Here is a 25,777-nt window from a genome sequence, read left to right as displayed (position 1 = left end):
TAATGGGGGATAATCCCTCCAGTGTAAACAGAAAGAGCTGCCAATAGCCAGGCAGCACCAGCACCCACAACTAAAAAAGAGAAACTGTGCAGTTCCGTCTTTACAAGGCAGCATTCTCATGGAAGCACTGTTAAGAGTTCTTTCTGGTGTGTTGATTTGAGGTTTATCCAGAAGGACAGAAATAAACCAAGTTCCTGTATTTGTTCCAAAAAAAGACAGAAAATACCAAGAAAAGTGTGTAATAAATACAGATCTAAATCAAACTTTGTTTACCATTTAAAGAATGAGAATTGAATGATGTATTCTTACCAGAAAGTTGTCTGCATTTCTTCAATGAACAACCTTATGCTTGAAAAATAACAACTGTACTGTGTTGCATATTAAAATGAATCTCACATTTTTCTCTAGTGAGCATTATACTAAAATGGAGGGAAGGGAAAAGTGAAAGTGGAGGTTAACAGTAGCATTGTCAACAAATAAAGAAACCAACTTTTTCCGGACAGAACTCTGCTGTGACACAGAAAAGCTCTTGTCTCTGGAGAAAAAGCTTATGGAAATAACTATGGCATAGTACTATCCTGTCTGTTATAATATAATCACAACAGAATAGTATTAAAGAACAAAATTCATTTGAATGTGTAATAAAAAAAATGAAGTCATAGACTTGAATAGCTCTGCACTGTACTTGAAACAACTTATTTTGGACCAATTTTTACTCATTGCAGAAAGAACAGATGTCCAGGAATAAGATTCTGGCAGTGATGTTTAACACCACCTCACCTAGTTGTTTTTATCTCAAGTCTACCAGCAGTCTTACCAGGTCCCATGAGTGCCTGTCCAGACCTCCACCTCTGTCATCCTCACTGTGTGCACTTGCTGGGGTCAGCTCCTCAGGGAGAGGACAGCAGGAGAGTTGGAGGTGGTGCTGCAGGAAAAGGGCCTGTGGTGTGTGGACGTGGTTCAGACAGGGAGCTGACACTGCTGCCTGCTGATGGACCTTGAATATCGGACATTGCTGCTGGCTTCAGACACGTCTCTCCCAGCCTACCCTGAGTACCCACTTCAAACAAACTGACTCTGCCAGAGGAGCCAACTGGAGTATTTTTTGGCTTTGTTGGAGCTGCTGTTTGTTTTCTATTTTGGCTATGCTTCCTCATGATAAAAGCAGCCTTTGATACAAGTGCAGCACTTAATGTGCACCTCTCATTCCTCCTGGCTCACCCCTCCCTAGATCCATCCCTGAACATCTCTGCCTCTTCTTGTTATGTTTGTGCTTTTAGTTATCCAACAACTGTTTCTTTTCTGCAAATCACTTTTAGCTCCACGCCAACATGTTTCTCTGCAGGCTCCCCAAAGGTTCAATTATCTGCCACTTACTCCTTCCCTTCTTTCTTCTTGTGTACTTTTTAACACTAATTGCAAGTTCCACACCAAAGACACCTAACTGTACCTGTCCCTTGGCTTCACCACCCTCTTGCTGACCTCAGCTGTGCTCTGAAGCACCAACAATGACTTCATCCCAACATTCTTCATAGAAACAGCTGAAAGGCAGAAGTCGTCCTAAGAGGAATAAGCAGTTTCTGAAGACACAACTCCCCATTCTTTCTCTTTTCAGCTCCTCAGGATTTGGTTGGGCTCTCAAAGGCATTACTGGTGATGCAATCCCAGAAAAATCCTTGTCAGTGCTGCAGTTGAACGTCACTGTAAGGGAATCACTGTGGCCCCTCAATTAACAACGTATCAGCAGAAGGACCTCCCATTAAGTGGTGCTGATGCAAGGGGCTCTGTTGACATGGTCATATTTTACCAATCCAGTTACACTGCCAGTGTTTGTATGGTGTGGCCTGGGTTGGGGTTTTTGACTTCCTTTTGCTGCACACACAGCCATGACTTTGACTGACAGGATCACAATCCCATTGCTGTCCTACAACCTGGCTGCCTGGGTGGAAAGCCTCATTATTCTGTCTTTTCACTGCATAACTCCTTCTATAGCTCTCAAGCCCTCACTGTCCAGGTAAAGTTAGACAGAAATTGTTGCCTTTCCTTTTCAACTGGCAAGAGGACACATTTTCCCATGAACTTCATGCAGTACCTCCAGGAGTACCTTGTGATTGCAGGTCCTGTCCTAGGAGTTGACCTAAATTACTTCCTGCACATCAGAACAATCTCTTGATATCCAGAGCAACACTTGCACTTTCTGAAAAAGGTTTTCTTATACTTTAAGCTGAGAACTTTCAAGAGACTTTGCAGGCTTTAACTACTTACCATAATGAAAGATGAACATATGTTTTGGATAATTTGGGAAATCCATGTTTTCAATCTAGTCTTGCATAATTTATTTCTTCCCCTGTCTTATTATTAATCATAATAATACATGGTGTATATTTTAAGTGACTGTGCTTATCACCCTTACTTTTCAACAAGTCCCAAAGATGCATCATAGTCATTATCAGAGACATTACAGCACAGAAAGATGAGCAGCATTCCCTGTAGACATCTGTCCACCCAAGCTAGGACTGAAGAGGAAAAACACTTGTAGTGCATGGTTTAGAAGTGACACCATACTGAGACAAATGTTTACAGCAAAAGAAAAGCAATTTGATCTCTGAATCGATACAGGAACATTTGGCACATCGCAGACATGGAGTAAATCCTGAGCTTTTTATTGAAATCAAACCCATTCCAAGAGTGAATCCCTTCATTCTTGTGTAGTTAACAATTGTCTTGCTTTAACATTGAAGCACTTCAGTGCTAAAAGCCCTTCTGGGTTTTCTGAATAAACCCAAAAAATCGGTATTTACACATCTGTCCCCGGTCCAACAGCATCGCAATTCTTAAAATATGCAATTCAGTCAGTGTAAGTGAACAGTCAAGCCTATTGAGCACTCTGTTTTTCAAGCTGTATTTCTGGAGCTTACTTGCAGAGCAGCCACTCTACATTCAAAGATGTTCTTTCTCCAACAGTTCACTTGGTGCTAAATGGGAAATACCAGAAGTCCACCACACTCTTCTCAAATACTTCAGTCTTAGCAGAAGTCCACCACACTCTTCTCAAATACTTCAGTCTTAGCAGAAATCTTTCCTGCCAGTGGGTTAAAATCTTGCTTACCTCTGATACTTACTTTAGACAGAAAGTTCTTAACTTCTGATGCAACCTAAGAATCCAAACTTTGCTCATTTAGTCTAAAACCTTATGAAGACAGCAGTCAAAGGGAATTGCTGCAGCTCCCACCACTCACACTTTCTATACTGTGTCCAAGAATATTTTGGTGCAGAACCCCAGTCTGCAGGCTAAAAAACGTGTATACTTCTAAAGTTAGACTTGTGCATTTAAGGAATACTCTTCAAGGAGTGAAGGAGTTATTTTCTCACAATTTAAAGCAACTGGAAAAAAGAACAGCAAAATATTACAGAAAAATTAGAAAGAAAGCTCTTAAAATATCTATAATACATTATTTGAATGGGACAAATAGGACACCTTTATTAGGATTTTGAGCAAATACAAACACATTCTAGAACATAAAATTAAATGTGTTTGTGAGAGTTAATTAAAAGTCTGAAGAACATCACTTTGCATGAGTATGAACAGATCCACCAGAAAAAAAGTACACAGCAGCTGGGGTATGCTGCTCCCAGCTAGTCTCAAAAATACTATCTGCTTATCAAAGAATTCCTGGCCTACACAGAAACATTTCCATTCCAGAGGGTCTATCCACAGTGGTAAAATGTATATGTTTTCTAAAGTGATAATTCTATTTACACAAGCAATTTAAATATAGGCACTGCATACAAGCATATACTATTTTACTGTTTAGACTGTTAAGACTTCTATTCCAACACTTGTGAGAACTGTTGATCTGCCTGAGTGCAGTCACAATCAATTCACTTGGGAATTGCTGCAGATTGTGATGGAGGAAGATCACAAGAGTTTTTTTAAAATTTTGGTTTCATTTTGTTTTACCTTGTGTAACCTTGCTGCGCAGGGTTAGCTGACACAGTATGTCCCTATAATTAAAGCAACTGCATGAAAACTAAAAAGCTCCAAGTACTGCATATAAATACATCACAGGTTTGAAGCCACAGAGAACCACTAAATGATTTCCTGTTAGCTCATGTCATTATATTTCATTAACTTCTAATGGGTCAGGCCCAGTAACTTATTAAAACAAGCTACCTTCTCCAGAGGTGAAATAATTTTTTGATTTGAAGATAGAGATGGAGAGTTTGCTACCTCCACACCTAGTTTGTACAACAAGGGGGAAAGCACAACCTCCATGTTGAAAATATATGCCTTCCTAAATTAACTTCAGGTTCAGGCTACTTGTTGTTGCTCAGCATTGCCCTGCTAGGATAGAGAGACTCTTGGTAGGATGTTTTTTTCTTGTCTTCAAGAGACACATATTAATCAGTCTTCTTTATGCAAGACAAAATGAACTCTTGCACAACTTTTTCTCTTCCTCTGAATCATCTGTGGTTCTATGCCTTAACCAATGTCTCAACATTCCTTCTGAAAAGTAGGCACTCCTTCCTTACTTAAAAGGAGCTACACAACAAGGCTTCCCCTGCTCCTCATTCTCCTAGTTATGCAAGAGATATTTCAGTATCTTGGCTCACCTAAGAACATTTGTCCAGTTCTAACCTTTAATCCTGTAGTATAGTGTCTCTAATCTTAGAAGCAGACATTTTGCAAATCCTTCAGATTCTGTGCTCCTACACTCATAACCTGGCATTAGCTGTATTGAAATAATACAGTCATACATTATAACTCATACATTACTGAGTTCAGTTAGTAAAAAAGCTGGTCAATCTTTGGAGTAAAGGCTATTTCTTGATTTCTACCCCGAAACTGTAGGAAAAAAAAAAAAAAGAATAATTAAGATAGTGGAACTCCTCCCAGGAAACCTTTTTAAAAATGCCAGTAAAGCTTTGTTGACATTTTAAAGGGTAGTTGTCAGTGGAAGAAGCACTTGGTTCTTTAAAAGTTCTTGGCATGAAGGTCCCCATTTGTTTTGGCAACATTTCACATGATCACGTGATGCCACACAGAAAGAGCATGTACAATACTTTGCACTTCCTGCACTTGGAAAAATATTCAAGCTTCCAAATAAAATGGATTTACAGAGTAAACAGTACTGTAATTTCCCTCCCACCCCCCTCACACAGGAAGTTATCATAGCCTAGTGACATACTAAGCATCATGTTCAAATTACACTTTGATTTTGATACACCAGCAGATATATTAGGAATGTTGTCATTTTATTCTGTACAGTCTTTCTGAAGTCTAAAGAATAGTAGTAAGGAAGACAGGAAATTAAACATTTACATCCTTCTTCCCCCAATACTTCCTCCCAGTCTTACAAACCTGAATGTCAAAGCCTCTAGCCTTTACCCAGATACACTTCATGGCTTTCAAGTGAGGAAAACGTCATTTCACAAGCAATTCTTTTGCTTGGAACAGCTGAAAATAAACAGGATTTTATAGGTTCAAGAGACCTTTTGGCTAGGCTCCCATCAGCTGAACTGAAGTAGATGGATCCTGCTGAATGAATAGCTCAGGCTTCACTATGTAGCAATTTTCAGAAGCAGCCACTTAGGCTCTAGGCCACTTAGGATTGCTATCTTCTCCTCAAGCCAGTAGTACGTTATTTCAGATAGAAGCTTACTTTAATTAGTTTGATTTCTCTAAGAAAGTACCAGCCAGCTAGGAAAGAGTGAGAGTAAATGATGGATAGCATTAAATACCCTTCCTTAACTGTCCACATCTCATTGGCACCCGAGTTGTTCATGAACAAGTTTCTTAACAGTTCAGTATTATCAGCTCAACTGATCAGTGCAACATCCTTTAAAACAGCCCCTTGCAAGCTGCAAGTGTAGTAGAGCACCCAGGGACAGACTTCCACTCACTCACACTGAAGTCTGATGAACTGTCCTCAAGAACACAGACAGAATAAAAGCCACAGTACAGAACCATAGGGGAAAGGAAGGTCGTCACAACTCAAGTGGGTATGGATGTCTTAAGAGCATTTCCCCCCCTGCATTGATGTAGCTGATGCTATAAAAACAATTCTTCCTTCTCCAAACATTTACAGCACATTAACAACCATCTTGTCTATACCTACCTATGAAAAACTAAATGAGGATCTGCAGGGCCACTTCCACATCCAAAACAAATTGCCTGCTTTCACAAACCAAGTTCTTCTCAAAGACAAAGGAAATGTTAGCAGCCTATATAGTGTATACTACAGAAACAAGGTAGAGAAAGGTAAAGTATCAGACAGAAGCATTGAAAACCCTTCTCCACTACAGATCTGCTCTCAGCTGCAAAGTGGACAAGATTTGCTGATGCTACAGTAAAAGTATGAATATCTGCAATTATAAACTCACCTGAAGCCATATTGTAACCCTTGTAATGATTTCATCTGTTTTCTAGAATTGTGATGTCTGGTATGAAGATAATCATCATAAGGCTGCAGAATCATTATATAGCTATACTTAGGGCTGTCATGGAACAACTGGGAACCTGCTCCTCCACCCCAGTTTGTTACAGTTCAGTAGCAACAACTGCTGTAGCAAAAGCTAACCATGATTTCTCTGCACATAACCAAGATCTTGTTTAGAGTTGCAAAGACAGATAATATGGTGGTTAACAAAGATACGAGATCCTCTTTATTATGGGCTTCCTCTGTGGGTTAAAACAACTGTGAGGAAGGGGAAGAGGAGTTTCAGTTGTGTAGTACCTCCCTTCCCACCAAGCATCCAGAACTCATGTAAATGTTGCTCATCCTTGCAAAAGAGTTCTGTAATGGGTTATCTTTTCCCACCATATTAAATCATTAAGGTTTGTTCCAATTAGGTTAAAACCAAGCAAATGGAACCATTTTAAAATAGTTATCCTGTCCAGGAGTCAAATGTAAGACACTTAAGTAGAGACTTTCTGTATGAGAATTTCCAGTTATATCCTGAGGTGCTGCTAAGCACCAAAACTGTAATCATATAAGCTATTTTAAAAGCTGCTTCTCACATAAGAAAATGTCAGCCAAAATTAAGATCTTCAACTAGATCCTTCTACGAGTAATAATTTCATTCTAACCATGAATGTGATTTGTAATATGCACCAAATAAAGGGAAAGGACAGTATACACTGATCCCTACCACAAATATCAAGATATAGTCATACACACACTCCTGATATATCAGTCATCATGTACTTTTAAAGTCAGTTTTATCAGGTGCCATCTCTCAGCTCAAAAAGCAATATAATCTGGTGCACTAGGAATGGCTCATATACACTTATTAACTGCAGATTTCCTCAGTCTTCTGTCAATGGATGCCAGGAAACAAACAAGCAGGAGGTGTTCTTGCATAAGACTATTCAAGTCCAGCAATGTTCTAGTCCTAAAATTAGGATGCCAGCTAATAATTGAGCTTCAGCAGTGCCGTAGTTCATCCTCTAAGATGTAGATTTTTGCTTTTAAGTCTTTTAGTTCTCCTTGAATTTTACGTGTTAGTTTGTTTCCTTGGCGGACTTCATGTAGAATTGCAAGATCCTGGTCTGGTCCCAAATTCAAAGCCACCTAAAAAGAAAAACACATTAAGAAAAACAAAGCTGTACAGTATACAATTGAGGGAGTATCATGCAAAGTATACAAAGGAAAGAACTCTAAGGGGGACCCTTTGGAGCCAGCAAAGAGGATGGTACATTAATAGCACCAGGATAATGCACAAATAGAAAAGTGCTCCAGATCCAAAAGTAAAGAACAAAGCTTTCATAACAGTATGTTGCATTACAGCACTGGCAAGGAAGAAATCTTAATGGAATATAACCATGTTGACTCAGCCTGTTGACTCCTTGCTAGTTCCCGTATTATTTAGAGACACACAAAAAGGGGCAAGTTTAAGTATATATCACATAACTTGTATCGAGTTCTAAGTACCTCAGGAGATAACATTTTATCTTTTGCTATTAAAACTAGAGGTGTTTTAACTGCTGTGGCTGACCTGCTGCCCTCTGAAGCACACAGAATTCAAGAGCAGTTCAAATCCACCCCTTGACTAAGGCAGTGCCACATGGCCTGTGCCGAGTCCAACAAAGGCTGCTGGATAATCAGAATTCCTGATGGCAAGCTGGCCAGGGCTGACATTTCCTGTCACCCTGCAACTGCATAGCATGCCAGCCCAGCCACTTTCAAGGGCACAGCACTGGAAGCTGCTCTAAAATCCCTCTATTCTCTTGATCAGTTATGGTTTCTTACTGTGTCATCATGTAGCTCTTGGTCCAAGATTTTAATATGCAAAATCAGGAAATTTAGTCATCTCTAGTCACTTTGACCTCAAGTGACAAGAAGGACCGAATGATCACTCTGGAGACTTCTTGCAAGTACTTTGTTCCCCTGCCCTCTTGTGGTTAAGTGTTAAGAAATTGAGAATACAATGACGAGCGCACCCACAGACATAAAACATGTAAGTCTGCAGTAAAGGCATCATACACATTTTTTCCCCCCTTTCATATATTGCTGTTAGTGCTTAAAGAATTAAAGGTGAAAAAACCACAGGCCAGAAAAAAATAAAAATTGAAGCCTTTAATCAAAAGAAATGCATTAGTCCACATAAACTGAACTGTGCATCAAAAGTACAGGAAAAGAATTCCTCAGTGGCACTACCAGAATCCTGCAGGAGCATCTAAACTATCCCAAGATCATCCTCTCAAGCATATTATAGATAAATGTCTCACCCTAAACTCCAAGTAACATCAAGGTTGTGCCTTTCCCTCTAAGTTGTTCTAATGGTCATCTACACATCTGGAAACCACTACAGAGAACACAGCTTCAACTTCCAACCATTGCTTCTGCAGTGATTTTTGTCAAGTCACAAGTGGCATACTAAAGTAATAAAAAGAATACTCACAATAGTTATGATCTACCTCTTAGTGAAACAGAGCCAAACACTATGGCTCTCACAAAGAAAATCAACAGTCATTTTCTTTGCAGGATAAATTTCTGAATCAAACTACTGCCTTGCAATTTTGAGGCAGCTAACTAAGCTAACAGGTATCACATAAGAACTTTTGAGAGTGGAAACAAAAATACCCAGCTAATGTAGAGGCAGGACAGTTCCTAGTAAGCTTAATACAGAGGAGTCAAGACACTGATATTTAAAGGAGAACTTAGAAAAGGAATTATTTCTTTATCCCTAGGGGAACACTACATTAAGTACTGGGAAGACACCTCTATAGGATAAGCCCACAAGTCTGCCTCAGAAAAGCTTAGCTGTTACCTTATGAATATGCTTCTCTACACCTTTCAGTTTCTGCTGAAGCTGTTTAATGTCATTCTTGAAGCCCTCTACTTCCATACTACGACGTTTTTCCAAGGCTTCATATCGCTGAGTCATCAGTTTCAGGCGCTTCTCCATCTTTTCTGAGCGTTCCTATGGAGATGAAATCTCAATAGGCTATACAAAATAAATGCTGGAAGATGATCACACAGCCAGCAGATGATGACAGACTAATTACCTTAAAGAGTTCTTTGCCAGCATCTCGCTCCTCACGGACCCTAGCCACCTCCCCTTCCAGGGAGATACATTGCTCTCTGTACATGTGTGACAGGTGTTTTTCCTGCATTAGCTTGTCTTGCAGTACCTAGGACAAAGGAGGAACAGAAAGAATTAACTCAAGACTGTGCTTACAAAACTTCCCCTGCTCCGGACAAGCAAGTGTGATAACACTGCCAATATGACAGGAAAATAAAAATTAACAACTGGAACTAGAGCTCATAACCATGTGAGGAGAATATTCCAACATCAGTCGCATTACCAAAACCTTTGAATTAAGTTACCAGTTTTGTATGACTGTTCACCATTAAAAATAACATTCAACTAATGCTGTAACTCCCCTTTCACAGCTGCTTGCCCAGTACTGTATTTCAGAGCAATCTGCATTCAGGGGTAGATGGAAGCAATTCCCTATTGCCTGTTTACTTTCTAATTCCTTATTCCAACCTCCCAACTTCTTATTGAAAGTGTAGTGGAAGAGGAGGACTGCTAGAGGAGAGCTGGAAGACATCAATTGAGAGGATTCATTCTCCCCTGCCAACAGCAAAGAAGATCCAGACACAGCATTCTAAGGCCATTAGCTCAGAGCACTTACAAGAACAGAGAGCCATGTGCAATCAACCCCGCTTACCACATGGCTTACAGAATCAGGGATTTTTTTTTTTCTGGGCACGAAAGAAAACAACAGTGCCATGCTACCATAAACCCTAACTGCACATTCTACCTGAAATTTCCAAGTGATGCTGATTTTGAAGCAGGAGAGGTTTTTAAATTTAGATTATTGCCAACTTAAGGCAATCCAGTACAACTTAGAAACTGTTGCTAGTGACTGTCTATGGTGCCAAAGCCAAGGTGCTTGGAATTTTCTAGTCAAAAACTGCCAAAAGAGCCTCTACCAAAGAGAAAAAAATATTACCTTTATTTCTTTGCTGTTGCATTTTGAAGTTCCATCATTTTCTTGCATCATCTTCTTTGGCTCTCTCTGCTTCTTTTTTCCTGAATCTGTGCTCAAAACAAGATGATCCAGGTCTTTGCCAAGTTTCCTCAACAGACTGTCCTTCTCTGCCATCCATGCTTTCTCATTGGCTCTGGCACTAAACTTGAGGTGGAGAAAGTCCCGGGTACTCTCATATAAGAGGCTTTGGGTCTTATGTAGCCTGCAGAAAGAGATCTCAGTGGAGTTAACTTGTTTCCTAGTGCCTGAAGACAGGTGGTCTAAATGTGAGTTTAATGAAAGAAGTGCTCTTCCAGTGAGAGAGAGGATTTTTAATAAGCAGATTATTCCACTCATCTTCCAAACATACTACCAGATGGCTGCATAATTTGCTTTTCTGCCTGCTGCAGGAAGCAACACACTGAAAGTCAATGTTTTTATTGCTCCCTCTCTTCTCATGAGCACATCACAGTCATGCTCTCACACTCACCTTTCTGTTATGGTTTGGATCTTGTCCTGGTCCCTCTGATGCCGGACCTCAGCTTCCTCCATCTGAATGCGCCTGTCCTCGAGCAGTGCCTCAACCTGTTCCTTGGCTAGTCGGGTCTGTTCTTCCATCTGAGCTTGCAGGGCCTTCACCTGCAAAGCAAAGGCATTACAGAACAGGACCTCACACCAGCTCTGCTCCTGTCTTGGCAAGTCTCTTCAATTCCAAGATTTAGATCAAGAACTATACCTGATAAAAACTTCAGCAGTTGTAATTTCTCAACCTTTTGTGTTAGTTTTAATGCTAAGTACTTCAAACAACTAAAACATTTTTTTAAAATGGTGCTGCAGGCACGAGAGGCATACCATAAGGAGCAACATTAGACTGTTAGAATTTTCATATTATTAAAATTTAAATTGCACACATCTAACAAATCCTGTGGAATATGCACAGATACTTCATATCTGCTACCAAATTATGGGAGATAACATCAATTACACATTCTATACTTAAAGACACATTTCAGTTGACATTACTGGGACATCTGCTTACATAAAGCTTCCAGGATCAGTTCTTAAATTTACATTCACAGCAAAGAAACAGCTAAGTAAACTGACAAAGTGTGAATGCATAGTAAGATGCAGAGATTTATACAACTGGTACCTCTATATCTTATCTAAGGAGACAGCATATTTTTTATCATCATTTTCTGCAAGCCAGCAATTATGTCTACCAGTTAGAAAATGTTTTTACCTGTAGTAGAAGTGTTTCCTGATCTTTTTGATATCTCTCAGGACTTTCTGGTTTCTCTCCTTTTGCTGGTGGTTTTAGAGTGCTTTTCCCCATACCTACTGAAGAAATTTAAGAGAAGTAGGAAAGGGTTTTCCAATGTACTTGCAGTACCTCTCCAAGTATGGCATATTTGTGTTCTGGTGGGCCTACAGGAACAGCAAAGAGGTTGCCACTGCTACAGTCACAAGGACTTCTAGGAAGGTTAGCTGAAAGAATAGAGTTCTAGAACTTTGTGGGATCACATATCTTTATCCCCTCTATCATATTGCAGTATTTAGGCACCCTCCTAATTTTGCCAGCACATCTAAAAAGAAAACTTGACATGCTTTCTTAAAATAAAAGATGAATAGGCAGATGCCACAGCTGCACAAACATCAAGGCTTGAATGTGTTTTGAGCATGTTGGCTAATTTCAGTCAATTTGATGAGAATTATTTCAAAAGAGAAAATCAGTATGTAGGTGTCTGGACCCACAGTTTGCCCTAAAGGCAAGCAGGACATGACACCTTGGAGTGGCTGTGGCAAAGGTACCTGCATAGTTCCAGAACAGCCTCCTCCTCAGCTGAGCACATCAGGGACACAAGAGCCAGCTAAGGCTGTTTTAAAGGATGTTGAAGGGAAGGCAAGAGTACTGCATGCATATGCATGGACACATTTAGGAGACTTAATGGAGATTTACCAAAGCACTCACAGACAGGAATTACTTTGGCATACAGGAGACACACAAAATAAAGCAAGGGATGAGCTGCTGTTACTCAGCTTGGTGTGGTACCTGTACTAGAAACATCATCTTGTTCCTGGGTCTCTGCTGGCCTTTGCAGAACAGTAACCTACAGAAACAAGACATCTGCACTGAGCATGTACTTCACCAGAGGCGCAGTGATCAAGAACAAATCTTAGAAAGTTAAAAGACATCCAAAAGAGCAGCATTACCTTCTACCACAAAATAAGAAAAGCATACACAAGTGTAATGCCCATGTTGAAAAGTTTCCTTTACCATGGCTGAGTTTTGCCATTACTGCCTCTCTATTTTTCACCAGAACAAGTAGAAATTAATTCTACCTTTGATGGTTTCATTAGGGTGAAAATCAGCACCCTCAGTAGGAAAAAGAGCATTTCGGACACAGAGAAGAGGAAGGTGAAGATGATGTTATTTTCTGCTTTTATACTCCTCCTTGTCTCAGTAAGACAGAGAAACATGCAGATTCATTTCTCAGCACATTCATTCAAGATACTGAACAAGCCCAAGAAAAAAGCTAAAATACTGAAACTCAACTGTTGAACTGAAACCCACCTAAAAAAAAAAGAGGCCATGAAAGAGTAGGTTATAACTGCAATGCTTATCTTTAGGTTGATATTCCATAATAAGCCTAATTTTAGAGCTACCACAAACCAGGAATTTTAAAGCTTCTGCAAGATTTTTGAAGAGCTTGAGCAGCACAGACCAGCCATGAACAATGCAGCATATTTCAGCCTTTTTCTGCCCCTTATTCCAAAATAAATCCTATAGTTCCATCATAGTCTCTGTATATCTGAACCACTCATGACTTTCTTGTTCAACTACATTGCACATCATATGCACTGCCATTTAAACAAATCAACATAACTTCTGAAATATGCAGTACAAAGTTGTCTAGAGGGGATGGATCTTCAGCAGTCTTCTGCCCAGGAAACTGCTGCAGCAGCCTTGACATATTCTTCCTTACTGAAGGTCTAAGAGACAGGAATACTAAGATGGTTGAGCTTCAAACACTGCGCCTGATTCTGCACTTTTTTCCCCTTTTTGTGGTGTTTTTGCCATCTTCTTGACAATCATTTGCCAGATGACTTCAGACTCCTATCTGATATTTTGGAGGCATGTTTTGAAGGTAGAAGGAAGTTGATGCTAAGAGGACCTACTTTCCATGTGCTTCTTCTTACTTACCTTCCACCATTTCTACTAAAACCCAATGTTGCTACAGATCTCTCCTTCTTTTGGGCTCATTTAGCAACCTTTCACTTGTGGGACAGGTCTGGTCTGTGGTCAGACTTTGGGATACAGACACTCATGTTACAATCCCAAGAGGACATCTACAAAAAGATGGAACTTGCCTTATGTGGAGGCTCCTTATGGAAATATGTAACTTCTCCTTCATCTCTTCCCAGTGCAGCCAGGAGTTGCTGGATTTTTTTTCTGTCCTCCATTTCCCTGGAATACAAAGGAAGGGATCAGCAGATTTTAAGTACATCACGACATTGTCACACACTATCCTTTTACTTTACCTGTTGATGCTTTCAAGTCTTGATGTTGCCAATACAAGAACACCACCAATTTTGCTGAGATTGGAGAACATTTCTCTTGTCAAGTATGACAACACTATGTAGGCTGATACAATACCACATAGTGGAAATAATTTGCATTAAAATTCTTTCAGATTGTAAGTGCCCATTGTTTTTAAAGCAAGCTACACTAAGGGCTGTAACAGACTTTTTATCACACTCCTGAGAAGTGCCAAAGCACACCAACACACTTTGACTTAAGTTCTTAAATCTTCAATGAAAAAATCTATGCTGGAACAGGGAAAGAGTGAGGAGAAAGGAATAGCAGAGACAATATGCAATCAATTGACCACAAACCCTATTCCCTGCCCCACTGTTCTCCTCAGGAGGAGGAAGAGGAGGAAGAAAATTCATGAACGAAGTGGAGCTAGGAGAAGAGATGTGTGGAGGAAAGGTATTTTAAGACATGAGTTTATTTCTCATTATCCTACTCTGATTCCATTGAATGATTTGGGTTGGAAGGGACCTTACAGATCATCCAGTTTCGAGCCCATTGCCACAGGCAGGGAACCTCACACTACACCAAGCTTCTCAGAGACTCACTCAACCTGGCCTTGAACACTTCCAGGGATGAGGCATCCACAGCTTCTCTTGGCAACCTGTTCCAGTGCCTCACCATCCTCATAATGAGGAATTTCCTGCCAACAACTAATCTAAACCCCCCTCTTTCAGTTAAAGCCATCCCCCTCATTCTGCCACTACATGTTCCTGTAACAGTCCCTGTCCAGCTCTCTTGTTGGCCCTCTAAGTGCTAGAAGGCTGCTATAAGGGCTCCCTGGAGCCTTCTCAAGGCTGAACAGCATTTACTTTCTCAGTCTGTCTTTGTAAGTAAGACAGGGGCTCCAGCCTTCTGTTCATTTACTTGTTAATAATTTCTCCCAGTCAAGTCTGTTTAGCCTGTGATGGTAACAGGTGAATGATCTCTCTGTCCTTATTTTGACCCACAAGTCTTTTCTTATATTTTCTCTCCCCTGTCCAGCAGAGGAGTGAGAGATAAAGAGTCTTGGGTGGGCACCTGGCATCCAGAGAGAGTTTTATTCAAAACATTCAAACTGATAACACACAATTCAAATCTGAACCAATGTTCAACTTCAGCTCTTCCTTCTACTACCAAAATAGAAGGAATAATAAGTGGAAACATATTGAGCAGCCCAACAGGTTGCATTGCACCTCCACTGTTATGGTTCCATAGGAAGTGTGGAATAATTGCTGCTCTGAGGTCTCCAGGTGTGGCTGAGAAGACAGTGCACCAGGAATTGCTGCTGGCAGTGCCTCAGCAAGACAGCTCACCTGAGTTTCAGCCGGTCATTCTCTGAGTACAGGCGAAGCACTTGCTCCTTCTCCTGGAAGAGGAACACCTGCATATCACTCAAAGCCTTCTGCAGCTCTGAAATCTCCTCTTCCAAGTGGCGCACTTCCCACTGCAACCGGTGCTGAGCGGAGAGAATGAGGTACTTGAAATGAAACAAAACACTGGACAACACTTACAAACTTCAGACTGCTCTCAGTCTGGAACCAGCATAGAACAGCCAGCTCAACAATTATTTCATCCTCCTGGAATATTCGACCAGATGAGGGCAGTATTGGAAAAATTATTTTAAAATGACTCAGAGCTTTGAGAATCACTGTCACTACACAACAGTGAAATAAGGCCTCAGCTTGGGTCTCTGGTTTCTAGTGGTTGCACTTCCATGCTGATGGCAAGAGCAGGTTTGGGGAGTCTGACATCAACAAAAACCTAGCAAAACGTCTGTGACAGCATTTACTTTTGAAAATAAATCACTGAAAAATAAACATTAAAATATCTGCATGATTTAGCAGTGAGAAATCCAGCTTGTTAATGTGTTTCATTTTTTTTCTGCCTGGTATAGGAAGTTCCCACCCATTACTGTATGAATAAAAGCATTACTTTGCAACCTGCTCCTCTTTTTCCCCCACACAACAGTAAGATGTAAAGTACATACTTACCCAAGGACTTTCAGGGCTTCCAGCCAGTGCTTGAGGAGGCACCTCAATCACCTCACAAATGACTGTTTTATTCTCAAAGAACCATCCACAATTACAAAGATGATTGCTAGGCAGATACATGCTTCAGCCCATATCAGAGCACTGAAGATCGTACAAATACTCTAGAAGATTTCTTCCTCTTAAAAGGCAATTTTTTAGATTTCTGCTTAACAGCTTATGGCCAAGCTTATGAATTCCCCTGCAGTAAATACAAATTATACCCATAAATCAAAGCCTATTAAATTTGGACAAAAGAGGATTCCTTCACAAGGAGCAAGGGAAAGAAGCTGGACAACATGGGAAATGAGTACCTAAACTCAGGCTGTACTTACAAAAAAAATAAGCAAAATTCCTACTGTGAAGACATAACCAAGCTGCAATGACTTTAGAAGAACATCCTACAAGCATGTTTCCATTTGATTTGAAAGAGGACAGACAGCTAGATCTTAAAACCAACTCCCAAAATCTACTTATTACCACATTACTGGTAAATCCCAAGACTTCTGTGCTGAGTTTTCAATTGAATAAAAATATTAAGCTTGTGAATGCAGTGCATCATTGTTCAAAATCTCATTTCCTAACCTGCTCATCATAGGCTTGCTTGTATTTCTCCAGCCTTTTCACCAACTCCTCATGCTCCGCATCGAAATCAGCAACCTTCTTGCGGTAATAGTCCAGGAGCTCATGGGAGGGGCTAAGATGACTCAGGCGCTCACTGACTGAGGGGAGAGGAGTAAAGTCCTCCCGACTTGGAAACCGGCTTGGAAGCTGGGACTCAGATCTGGATGAGGCACGGGGGGTTGACTGCCTGGACAGAAACAGTTTCTGATGACATGCAAGCTTCAGACAGGAAAATTAGACCACTTTCTATAGTAGCTGAAAAGATTTTAAGATTTTACACAGGTTAGCTTGACTGTTCTCTGGGTGTTAACAGGAGATCACTGCATTTAGAACCAAGAACTTTGATAAAGAGCACCTTGCCGGTGGATTGTACTGCGGAGGTGGGCCAAACTGATAGAAAGGATAAAAGATGCTATGGAAGCAAAGCCTCATACATTATTTGGGGAGGAGGACTATGAAAAGAGGAGAAAAAGCATAGAAGGACAGAACTCAGGGGATAAAACGTCCATTGCTGCTCACTTAGAGGCAGCCACTGCTGTGAAATAAACAGGAAAACATAATTTGTGACAGTCACTATCTATCTGACACCCAGAGAGAAAAACACTTCTGAAAGACAGACCACCAAATGAAAATAATAATTCAAGCTAGCTGGTGCACCAGTCATTATAATTTCAGGTGTAGGTCTAGGAATCCACATGCTTTCTTTTCTGGTGTACTTGATGTTCTTATCCACACGGCTTGTCCACCCTCAACACTGAAATAGAAGCTGCCAAGTTCTTGACTCTTTTGTTGAAGTGCTACATGGAAAGCAAGTCAATGCTACAGAAATAAAATCAAGGATATGTATAATTACATACTATATTTTTCCTCAAAACAATACTTAGTGTATTCAAATACTTAACAAGCACCAAATTTGCAAACAGAGCTGCAGAGCTAAAAAAACCTAACCAAACTTGAAAGAGTTGTTTTTATTATTTACATTGATATGACAAACTTTTCTTTGTAAACGATACTATGAATAATAGAAGCTAATAGAAGCTTAAAAGCCTCTTGACTAAAGACCTGCTTGGTGAAAACACAGTTCAAAACCTCGTCCTGAAGAATCCAGAATTTTGATGAGAAAGTGATTTGATAGGTGACACTCAGGAAATAGTGACCTTCATGGAGCCACTCACCAAAGCTGCTTGGGTCAGAACCCCAGTGCACACCCATGAAAACTCTGGGCATTGTAGGGAAGTATTAAACACACAAAAGTGAAAGTATCGAATGCAGCAATTTGGTGCAGGACCAGAAACGCCTCAAACAACACAGTTAGAAAAGTACCACTAGAAGGAAAAAAGTAACCGAGGCACAAAGTGAGTGCTCTACTGCTCAACTGAAGAGTGGCAGAAACAGAAAGACAGAAATACAAAGAGACACAGGAGCAGGCCAGAAGGTGCCTTACGGCAAACCAGTCTAGCAGCAGTAGGGAAATGGCTCCGGGAGCCGCGCTGTCCCGGCAGGAGCAGCCCCCGCACTCACTACCTTGTGGAGCGCGGGATCCCCGCAGCGCGGCCCGCTGAGCTCATCGTGCCCCTGCGGAGCGCCAGGCTCTCTGTGGGTGGAGAAAAGCGGCTTCGGGCACCCCGGCAGGTGGGCGGAGGAGGGTGGCCGGCGGGAACCCCGCTGGAAAAGCCCCGGGATAGAGACCCCGGGAGGGGGGATCCCGCCGCCGCCTCCTCCTCACAGCCCCAACAGCCAAATAACCGCCACACCGGCCCCGCCGCGACTTAAACGGTGCGACGCCCCACCTCCGCCGCCTCCTCCAATCACAAGCAGGCTTTCATACGCAACCGACCACGTGCACCAATCAGCGCTCGCGGCACGGGCGGCAGCGGCTCCGCGCCGGGGACTCTGGGAGTTGTAGTCCCGGAGCGCGTGCGCGGCTGCGGCCGGGCCACAGGGAGGGGCGTGAGGCCTGCGCTCAGTGACTGTGTTTGTGTAAGGGTTGAGGGCAAAAGAAAAGCAAGCTTTATCCACAGCAGCAAAACACGTCGTGCGAAATGCCCCTTTAACGTTGAGAATGACCTGGAATTCGGAAGCAGCCATAGGAAGTTACTGGCTCAAATTCTGGCTGAACTTAATGTGTTCTTTAGTTGATATTCTTTAGGTCATCCCGATGCTTTTTAGCTTCCTCATATTTCTTATCCCAGCTGTACTTAGTAGTGGTGCTGCCATTTATGCACCAAACGATTTCCTCATTTATTAAGTGTGCTGGAGAAAAAACAATTTGCTCAGTAATGAGCAATGGCTATTTTTCTTCCTTAACACTCTGTTTAAAGGCATGGATTTCTGTATGACTAGGAAAAAAAAAAGGCTTACTTACTAAACCACGAGGTTCTTCCTCATCACAATTTGCTTGTTTCCTTGTGAGGAGAAAAGGAGGGGAAGGCATTTGTCTCCAAGATGAGAAAAATGCCCCCTCGGGTTATCTGGGATATTTAGGTTTTTGCTGTTAAGAAAATGTGTAACATACTCAGCATTGCCTACCAGAGACTTCCACTAGCCTAAATATATTACCATAAAACCAAAACAACATTGAAGAGTCTACAGGGAAACCAGCGAATCTCAAAACATGGATGTCAAAACAAAGCTTTTGAGCACAGATATTTCTCCTAATGTTCCTGGCCAAATCATTGCTTATCTTAGAAATTGGGAAGGTGGTGATTCTGTCATGGGGAATATAAGACACATGTACTTCCTCAAGGGAATCTGGCAGGGAAGTGATGCAGATAAATGTTTCGTGCAGCAGATCTTGTAAAACTTCCTGGTAATGGGAGGAGGAAATTAACTTTCTGAGGCTGAAATAGAATACCAGCATGGAGGCTTGAATAATCGCTAAGGATGAAGTGAAATGTGGTGTTTGGTAAACACTGACACAGTTCTGGTTAAAAACAAAAATACGTGCAATTTTTTTTTGAAGACTGTGTTGGAACGGATAGGTAAGAGATACAGATCTCTCTGTGACCAGCACAGGACCGAAGGGAATGGCCCGAAGCTGTGCCAGGGCAGGTTTAGGTTGAACACCACGAAAAGGTTTTTCCTCAGAACCGGGCACTGGAACAGCTCCCCAGGGCAGGGTCACAGCACCAGCCTGCCAGAGCTCAAGGAGATTTGGACAACGCGCTCGAGCACACGGTGTGATTGTTGAGGTGTCCTGGGCAGGGCCAGGAGCTGGGTTCGGTGATCCCTGCGGATCTCTTCCCCATCCCGACATCATTAATTACCGAGGAGCGGCTCCTGAGGGCAGGGATGGCGGGGGCGTGGCCTGCGGAGGGGCGTGGCCCATGAGGGGGCGGGGCCTCTCGCGGCGCTCCTGACGTCCGGCACAGACAATAGGCGACGCGGCCCCGCGGAACCGGAAGTGAATGGCTTGGATTTCGTCGCACATTCCTCCGCGGCGGAAGTGGTGGCGGCTCCGCCCTCCCCGGTCCCCTGTCCCTCCTGCCCCGCGCAGGGCCCTGAGGGGCGGCGGACGGGGCGTATTTGCGCTGGAATCTATCGCGGAAGCATCCCTAGGAGCAGCGGACGCGGAAGCCACCTCGGCAGAAGAAGCGTGGCGGAGGACTACTTTTTGGATCGGAAGGCAACGTGAAAAAACTTCCGGGGAGGACTTAGAAAGACGCGTCACTTCCGGCAGGCCGGGACGTGAGGAGTAGGGCTCGGGCGGGGGGAGCGGCCCCGGCTAGGACAGCGACAGCGACATTTGGCAGCAGGTCCCACCGCCCTGCCCGGCAGCGCCGCCGGGGGATGCGCCTCGGCCCCCGGCCCAGCTCCTGAGCGCTCCGGCCGCCCCTCTCCGCCCTGCGCTCCCGGCGGCGGCGGCGCCCCCCTCCCCCTGCGGCCATGGCGGGGGGCGGTGGGTCGCGCTACGCGGCCGAGTTCGTGCCACCGCCCGAGTGCCCCGTGTTCGAGCCCAGCTGGGAGGAGTTCAGCGACCCGCTCGGCTTCATCGGCCGCATCCGCGGCCTGGCCGAGAAGACTGGCATCTGCAAGATACGGCCCCCCAAGGTACCTCCCGCCTTGAGGGCTCCGCTCCGGGGGTCCCCGCGATGCGCCGGGTGTTCTGACCGCGGCCGGGACTTCGGGGGCCGGGCGGAGGACGGGGGGAGCCGGGCAGGCCCTTCCCCCCCGCTCTCTACTCGCTCGGGGTTTCGTGTGTCGTTTTCCATAGGCCGCGGTGTCCGTGCCAGGGACGCCGAGGAACCTGTAGAGTCTTTGACCTCCGAGTGGGGCTTTGTTGAGGCTGCTTTGGAGCAGCTGAGAAGTGAATGGTGCATGGCAGTGCCCGGGACTTCACGCTATTTTTACTTGCAAAACGCCAGCAGTCGACTTGTGAAAGCTGGGAAGGCTTTGTAGGTGAAATGAGGCGTTTGCTCCCGGTGGGGAAGAGGGAGAGCGAAAACTATTTGTTCGTAATGGATCATTGTTTATAAACACAATTTTTAGACCATTAAGAGGAGGACGGCCAGCTTGTTCGTGTGCGGGCATTAGGGTTGTGCAGAGCTCTTCAGGAGGCGGCAGATTAATTTCTCCGATGGCATGGTGGTTACTTACGGTCACCTGCCCAGTGACCTGGAAAGGGAAGTCATCACCGGCAGAACATCAGGCAGCTTGGCAAAAGGCACATCATTAAATTATTAAAGTACAAATAAACTTCCAATGCAGCTGTTAATAAGAGACTTGAAAACAGTGAGAGGGGTAAAAACCTGAAAATAAAGCGTGTAGCTGAGAACAATGTAGGTTGCTGATTAAATTTCATGGTTCTTTCTCTCCTGACCAGTTCTGGTTCCTGGAATGTGTTTAGTTGGTTTAATGACATGGTGAAAACTTGACCTCCAAGGGGCTGCCCTTTCTAAAATAAGCTGCATAGCTCAGGTTGAGAGGCCACAAGAGCCTGTTCATTGAGGATAACTGGAACTTTCCTGACTGTTGGATGCATTTGTGTGCTGAGCTGTTTGCCTTGCAGGGTTTCGCAGGGATGCATGCCTTGGGTTGATTTGCAACCTGCAATAATTACTAAATCCCACATTTCATACTAACCCGACTGATTAATTGCTCTTTTCTATTATTAGAGGTTGTAAATATTTAAGGTTGTGCTTGAGGCCTTTGTATGCTGCAGCAGAGCAAATAATAAACGTTTTGTGTGGCTTGTCCACCTGTAATGGCGTGTCCTTCCTCTGGTGCAGTCACTGACAATCTGTTGTAACTGAAGCTTTGGTAAAAAGTGCTAAAAAGCTGAATTACTTGTTTTGCTGTTGTAATTCAGTTTTGAGAGATGGGGCTGGGAGGCACTTGTGACAGCACTGAGAAAGTAATTATTTAAAGCTCCATTTCTGTTAAAGAATTTGGCTTCCGACTGGTGGTCTTGTCTTTATTGAAATGATTGTAGACAAGCAGGAAAACATCAGATGTGTATAATGTGCCTGATTTAGTCTTAGTTGCTGTTGACACTGAGGGTTTTTCAGTGTGCAAGATATATGGATTCTTTTTTAAAAGTAAATAAATAACTAATCAACTGCAGAGTATCTTGTGTTTAGGCTTAGCATGAGGTAATGCATACTGAGACGCTTTTGAACCCTATTTTCTTTGACATTTTTGATTCTGTGAGGATCTTTCTTCAAACTAAAATATGGTGGGAGGAACATTGTTGTATAAGCACAAAAATCTTAAAATTGGAAAATGATATCATCAGTTGTTCTGAGAAACCAATTTACTATTGGAAGCTTGTTTACTCAGGCATTATTAGGGTGTTGGTTTTTGTGCGTTTTTCAGAGAAGTTTCTGGAAGCAGTAAAATGTCTTTGTGTCTCTGTTTAGGACTGGCAGCCTCCATTTGCATGTGAAGTACAAAGTTTTCGTTTCACTCCACGAATTCAGCGCCTGAATGAACTGGAGGTGAGCTATTCCATTGTTGATGTAGTTTTGTGTTTGCACTGAAAGCAAGAGGGCTCCCTGCTTGAGATTTGCATCTTGGCAGGTTTCTGGATGGGGGACATTTTAAAAGCCCATAGACCACATGAGTTTATACTTGGCAGTGGCAGAGTTTGTATAAAGTAACTCTTCCTAGCTTTGAGAAAAATCTGGTTTTTATTTTATTACCCAAAATAACCACAGGAGTTTTTCACATTCAACTGGGAGTGTCTGAAAGGAATTCCAAATACCATGTGTGCAGTAAGAGCAGTCAGTGTCTAGCCTTCAGAGCTCCACAGGCAGTGATTTTTTTTCCTCTTAAAATATTTACTGCTGCTCTGATGCCTCTGGTTACCTCATACTGTCCTGATAATGCCCTTTAAGCCTTAAAACGATTTTTATAGGCTTATTTTAGCTGGTTAATTTTACGATTTAAAAACTTACGTGAACCGTCTGAAAAGCAGTTGACTTTCATTCTGTCCTGGTTTTTCCTTTTCTCTACAACATTTCTCAAAGCCTTGCTTTGTTCACATACCAAAATATCATTTGGCTTGTGAATGGGTTTCCTTATGGAAAGTGACTTGAGTAGTCCAGAAGTCCTCTAGGGAGGAGGCCCTTTATGTGGTTAAGGCATATATAAAAAACGTTTGTAATTCCCTCCTCCCCAACACTGTATATTTTAATAATTGTTCTTGTGTTTCTCCCTGGAATGCTGATTATTTCTTAAGCATGAATTTTGCTCTCAGACCAAGAAATTGTTTGGTAGGAATTGAATTTATAGGGTCTTAAAGGAAGAGAGAAAAGCATATATAATTTTCTTTCTGTCAAAATCTTTCTATTAACAATGTTTTATTTCTAGGGTTTTTTTAAGTGACAGAGAAATTCCTCCCCTGCCAAGTTGCTTGTTGAAAATGGAAACGCTCTAAAGACTTAGCTTGTTTTCTCTCAGGACTGTAAGGTTTTGTCACGTTTGGTTTTGAACATAAGTGACTGTCTACCTTTACTGATTGCAGGCAATGACAAGAGTGAAACTGGACTTCTTGGATCAGTTAGCAAAATTCTGGGAACTCCAAGGATCCAATTTAAAAATCCCTGTGGTTGAGAGAAAAATACTGGATCTCTATGGTCTGAGCAAGGTAAGTATATATAGGCCCTAGGCAGACAGGGATTTCAGTTTTCATTCGCGCTCAAGAAGCCGAGCAACAGGAAGGGCTTGTGTTACAGAGCTAATCTCATTAATCCAGAGATTAAATAAATGGAAAAAATACAGTGAAAAAACTTTTCTAATTTGAATCTTTATGGCAAGCATGTCCCAGTGTAATTAAATTAGTTACCACTGATTGGATTCTATACAGCAGGTATTTATTACCTTGTATAGCTTGAATGCCCTGATGTCAGCTGACCACTTGTTTTTTAGTTCTCCATTTTTATCGTGGTGCAGCTGCAGAAGTTTGAGGTTTTCTTTGGGAAGGCAGCAGTATGCCTGTGTACAGTTCAGCTCTGATCAACAATTCTGTAATGAGTTGTTGCAATTTCTCCTTCCTCTCTTTCAGCAGAGGTTTTTATAAATATGTATATTTGAAAATTTGTGATGTCAGCTTCAGGGATACTTACTTTAATTTCTGAAATGGGCTTGGCTTAAGGCTGTTTAGAAATATTTCTATAGCCATGTTTGGTGAACACACCAAAATTCTTTCAGAGTTTACGTACAAATCTCTCTTGGAATTTGGTTTTGAACTGGCAAAATATATGTACCATTATAAACTTAGCTGCTAATAAATATAAATAGGTAGGTTTCTTCTTGCAGGGAAAAGACCGAAGTTCTGGTAGTTCTAGAGATTCTAGGTTAGAGCATCAGTTTCCATTCCCCATCAAGAAGTATTTCCCTTAGGTAAGTAAAAGACCTGAGTATATTTTACTTTTAAAGAAAGTAAAGTATTTTGGAAAGTCTGGAAGGGCTGATAAAATGCACAGAAAAGCTGATAAAATGTCTTTAAGTATTTTTTTTCTTTTTGTGTCTATGGTGGCTTACTGAGAAATGCTGAATATCAGTGGGGTACTGGAAAATATCTGGGTCACTGTAATGAGCTGGAACATTTCAGCTGGCTGTAGATGTGCAGCTCTGAGTTGATTTGGTTCGTTACTGGCTTCTTTAGCTGTTGTTCATGCATAGATAATTTTAGAAAATGAGTTTTCCTGAAGTTTTAAAGGTAAGTTGAAATTCAGGAATGGTTTAATTTTAAAAGGTTTTTCTAGAACTTTTCTGTAAATATGAGGAAAAAGAATGATCAATAATATTATTGTTTTACCTAAGTGTGACTCTCTGTGATTGTTGGAGAAACCAGAATAAACAAATTTACCTGTCACTGTCACAGACTTGTCAGTTTACCTCAGCCTCACAAGCAAAACATGAATTTCACTCCAGGAACAAAATGTGTTTGCCTTGAGGTTTCTAACAGTATGTGAAACATTAAGCTTGAGATTTAGTCCTGGTATATAAAGAAATGCAATGCAAAACTACACTGCTGTAAAAATGGTATTAGTCTTACAATAATATAAATGGAATTATAATCCATTTGTGTTCTAAGTTGCTTGGCAGTAAAACTGTAAAAGGAATAGAGGCAGTGGAAATGTGACCTGCGTGTCAGAGGAAGCAATTCATATGGTGTTTTGATCATTGCTTGAAGGCAAATTTTTCTTATTTTTAATTGTGTACATAGAGATGTAAGCAGTGATAGTTCTCTATGTCAGTTACTGGTCTCAAACCAACTGAAGTCACATATAATAACTGGACTGAGTTGGAAGGTAAATTCACTTTTCCTTCTTTTAATAGTAGTCTCTCTTCCCTTCAGGGCTTTTTGAGAGTTCTGAGCTCCAACACTCCCTTCTGGCTGGGGTCTGTTAGAATGGACTTTATTACTGGCCAGACTTGTGTTTTAAAGCAGAGCGCAAGTCTGGTGAGAGTTAACTTTTCAGTTTGTTCTTATGGTAGTTTTTTTGATTTTTTCCAGCACATCATAAACCTCAACTGTTGGATTCCTCCTGTCCAGTATGCATTTTACATTTGCTAGTAAATTAAAATCACATTAAATACACAAAGCAATAAGTAAGTGCTTTG

The 25,777-nt window shown here is 41.9% G+C and overlaps 2 protein-coding genes across 4 annotated transcripts in view; one reads left to right on the top strand and one right to left on the bottom strand.

The window, feature by feature from the left end:
* Positions 1 to 5,237: 5,237 nt before the first annotated feature.
* CCDC77 (coiled-coil domain containing 77) lies at positions 5,238 to 18,442 on the bottom strand. Of its 2 annotated transcripts, none has more exons than XM_033057046.1 (11): positions 18,233 to 18,442; positions 16,670 to 16,895; positions 15,371 to 15,513; positions 13,853 to 13,949; positions 12,534 to 12,591; positions 11,724 to 11,821; positions 10,974 to 11,122; positions 10,466 to 10,706; positions 9,512 to 9,637; positions 9,274 to 9,426; positions 5,238 to 7,574 (listed from the first exon to the last, which is right to left on the bottom strand). In XM_033057046.1, the coding sequence occupies exons 1-11, from the start codon at positions 18,274 to 18,276 to the stop codon at positions 7,428 to 7,430; spliced, it is 1,482 nt and encodes a 493-aa protein (XP_032912937.1). In that variant the 5' UTR covers positions 18,277 to 18,442; the 3' UTR covers positions 5,238 to 7,427. The 2 variants fall into 2 exon arrangements, with proteins under 2 accessions (XP_032912937.1, XP_032912938.1); XM_033057047.1 differs by having other exon boundaries at positions 11,724 to 11,818.
* A 2,139-nt stretch (positions 18,443 to 20,581) lies between these two features.
* Positions 20,582 to 25,777, top strand: part of KDM5A (lysine demethylase 5A) — a 44,780-nt gene continuing 39,584 nt past the window's right edge. Inside the window, exons 1-3 of one of the 2 annotated variants that reach the window (XM_033057009.1) lie at positions 20,582 to 20,758; positions 22,567 to 22,644; positions 23,673 to 23,795. In XM_033057009.1, coding sequence (XP_032912900.1) covers positions 20,594 to 20,758; positions 22,567 to 22,644; positions 23,673 to 23,795 — 366 coding nt within the window. In that variant the 5' untranslated portion in view covers positions 20,582 to 20,593. The remainder of the gene's footprint in view (positions 20,759 to 22,566; positions 22,645 to 23,672; positions 23,796 to 25,777) is intronic. The other variant, XM_033057008.1, reaches the window with a different exon arrangement.

Source organism: Catharus ustulatus, chromosome 4, assembly GCF_009819885.2.
Source record: "Catharus ustulatus isolate bCatUst1 chromosome 4, bCatUst1.pri.v2, whole genome shotgun sequence".
NCBI classification, from domain to species: Eukaryota; Metazoa; Chordata; class Aves; order Passeriformes; family Turdidae; genus Catharus; species Catharus ustulatus.
Note: the sequence above shows the minus strand (reverse complement) of the source record. Positions and strands in the feature narration are given on the sequence as shown.

Coding starts and splice junctions, on each gene's coding strand:
- CCDC77 (XM_033057046.1), bottom strand. CDS start 18,276: ATGAGCTCAGCGGGCCGCGCTGCGGGGATCCCGCGCTCCACAAG. Junction 11,822..12,533: donor AGATGATGTTTCTAGTACAG/GTACCACACCAA, acceptor AAATTTCTTCAG/TAGGTATGGGGAAAAGCACT. Junction 7,575..9,273: donor TAGAGAAGCATATTCATAAG/GTAACAGCTAAG, acceptor TTTTCTTTTTAG/GTGGCTTTGAATTTGGGACC.